Genomic DNA, 1,242 nt, shown 5'->3' on the forward strand with positions numbered 1-1,242 from the left:
TTAACTAGGCAAGTCAGTTAAGAACAAATTATTATTTTCAATGACAGCCTAGGAACAGTGGGTTAACTACCTGTTCAGGAGCAGAATGACAGATTTGTACCTTGTCAGCTCGGGGGTTTGAACTTGCAACCTTCCGGTTACTTGTCCAATGCTCTAACCACTAGGCTACCCTGCCGCCCCAATGAATACTAGTGCAGCGCTGTTTATCAGTACCTATCTACCCCATCTCTCTCTTTACCTCTCACTCTTTTTTTCCTCTTTACCTTTCACTCCCCTTCCCCTATATTCCCCTATCTATCTCTCCATCTCTCTGCCTCCTTCAGGCATGCTCTCTCCCTCCCTCTCCACCTCCTCTGTCCCAGCGTCCTCTGCTCCGGCTGTGACTTCAGCCGTGACCCCGGCAACCCCTAGCCCCGCCCCCCAGCTGCAGCAGCCAATCATCAGTAAGAAGGCGACAGAGCCGGTGCTGTACACCAATAACAAGTGTCCTGAGTGTAAGGTGCAGTGCTGCAGCAAGGCTGAGGTGGCTGCCCACTTCCAAGAAGTCAAACCAGCCCTTAACACTGTGAGTAGAGCAGTGTGTGTGTTCAAAAATACACAGGACTTTTTCAGTCTAGACACTGTATGTAATAGCTTGTTTCATGGCTTTAGGAGTACCTGCCTTACTGACCTGTGCACTCTCCTTTTCTCATCTCTCTCTCCCTCCAGTCCTGTACGGAGTGTTCTCCTCCCATGCTCCTTCCTAACGGCTGCAGTGCCTCTGCTCACGCTCGCATCCACAACCCCCGCCCCCCCTATGTCTGCCCAGAGTGTGGGGGTGTGGCCAAGCAGCCAGCCTTTCAATCCCATTTGGAGGAGGCCTGTCTCCATTTCACACGATGCATCGGATACAGGTGACCTTTCACCCCTCACTCCCTCTTATGTTGAAACAAACTGGACACCGGAGAAACATCTCAAGGATGATCAATGGGTCAAGGTTGATCAATGGAAACAGGATGCACCTGAGCTCAATTCTGAGTCTCATAGCAAAGGGTCTGAATAGTTATGTAAATAACTAAGTATATGTTTTTTATTTTTTTGAAAGAAATGTATAAAAACCTGTTTACGCTTTGTCGTTATGGGGTATTGTGTGTAGATATTTTAATTTAAATTTAATCCATTTTAGAATAAGGATGTAACATAACAAAATGTGGAAAAAGGGAAGGGGTCTGAATATTTTTCGAACGTACTGTATATCTCCAT

General features: G+C 47.0%; 1 protein-coding gene across 1 annotated transcript; it reads left to right on the top strand.

Moving 5' to 3' along the window:
- The first annotated feature begins 222 nt into the window (after positions 1-222).
- Positions 223-1,027, top strand: LOC124004832 (zinc finger protein 687b-like). Its single transcript, XM_046313657.1, has 2 exons — positions 223-565; positions 709-1,027. The coding sequence occupies exons 1-2, from the start codon at positions 326-328 to the stop codon at positions 895-897; spliced, it is 429 nt and encodes a 142-aa protein (XP_046169613.1). The 5' UTR covers positions 223-325; the 3' UTR covers positions 898-1,027.
- The last annotated feature ends 215 nt before the right edge of the window (positions 1,028-1,242 follow it).

This window comes from Oncorhynchus gorbuscha, linkage group LG19 (assembly GCF_021184085.1).
Source record: "Oncorhynchus gorbuscha isolate QuinsamMale2020 ecotype Even-year linkage group LG19, OgorEven_v1.0, whole genome shotgun sequence".
Classification (NCBI taxonomy): Eukaryota; Metazoa; Chordata; class Actinopteri; order Salmoniformes; family Salmonidae; genus Oncorhynchus; species Oncorhynchus gorbuscha.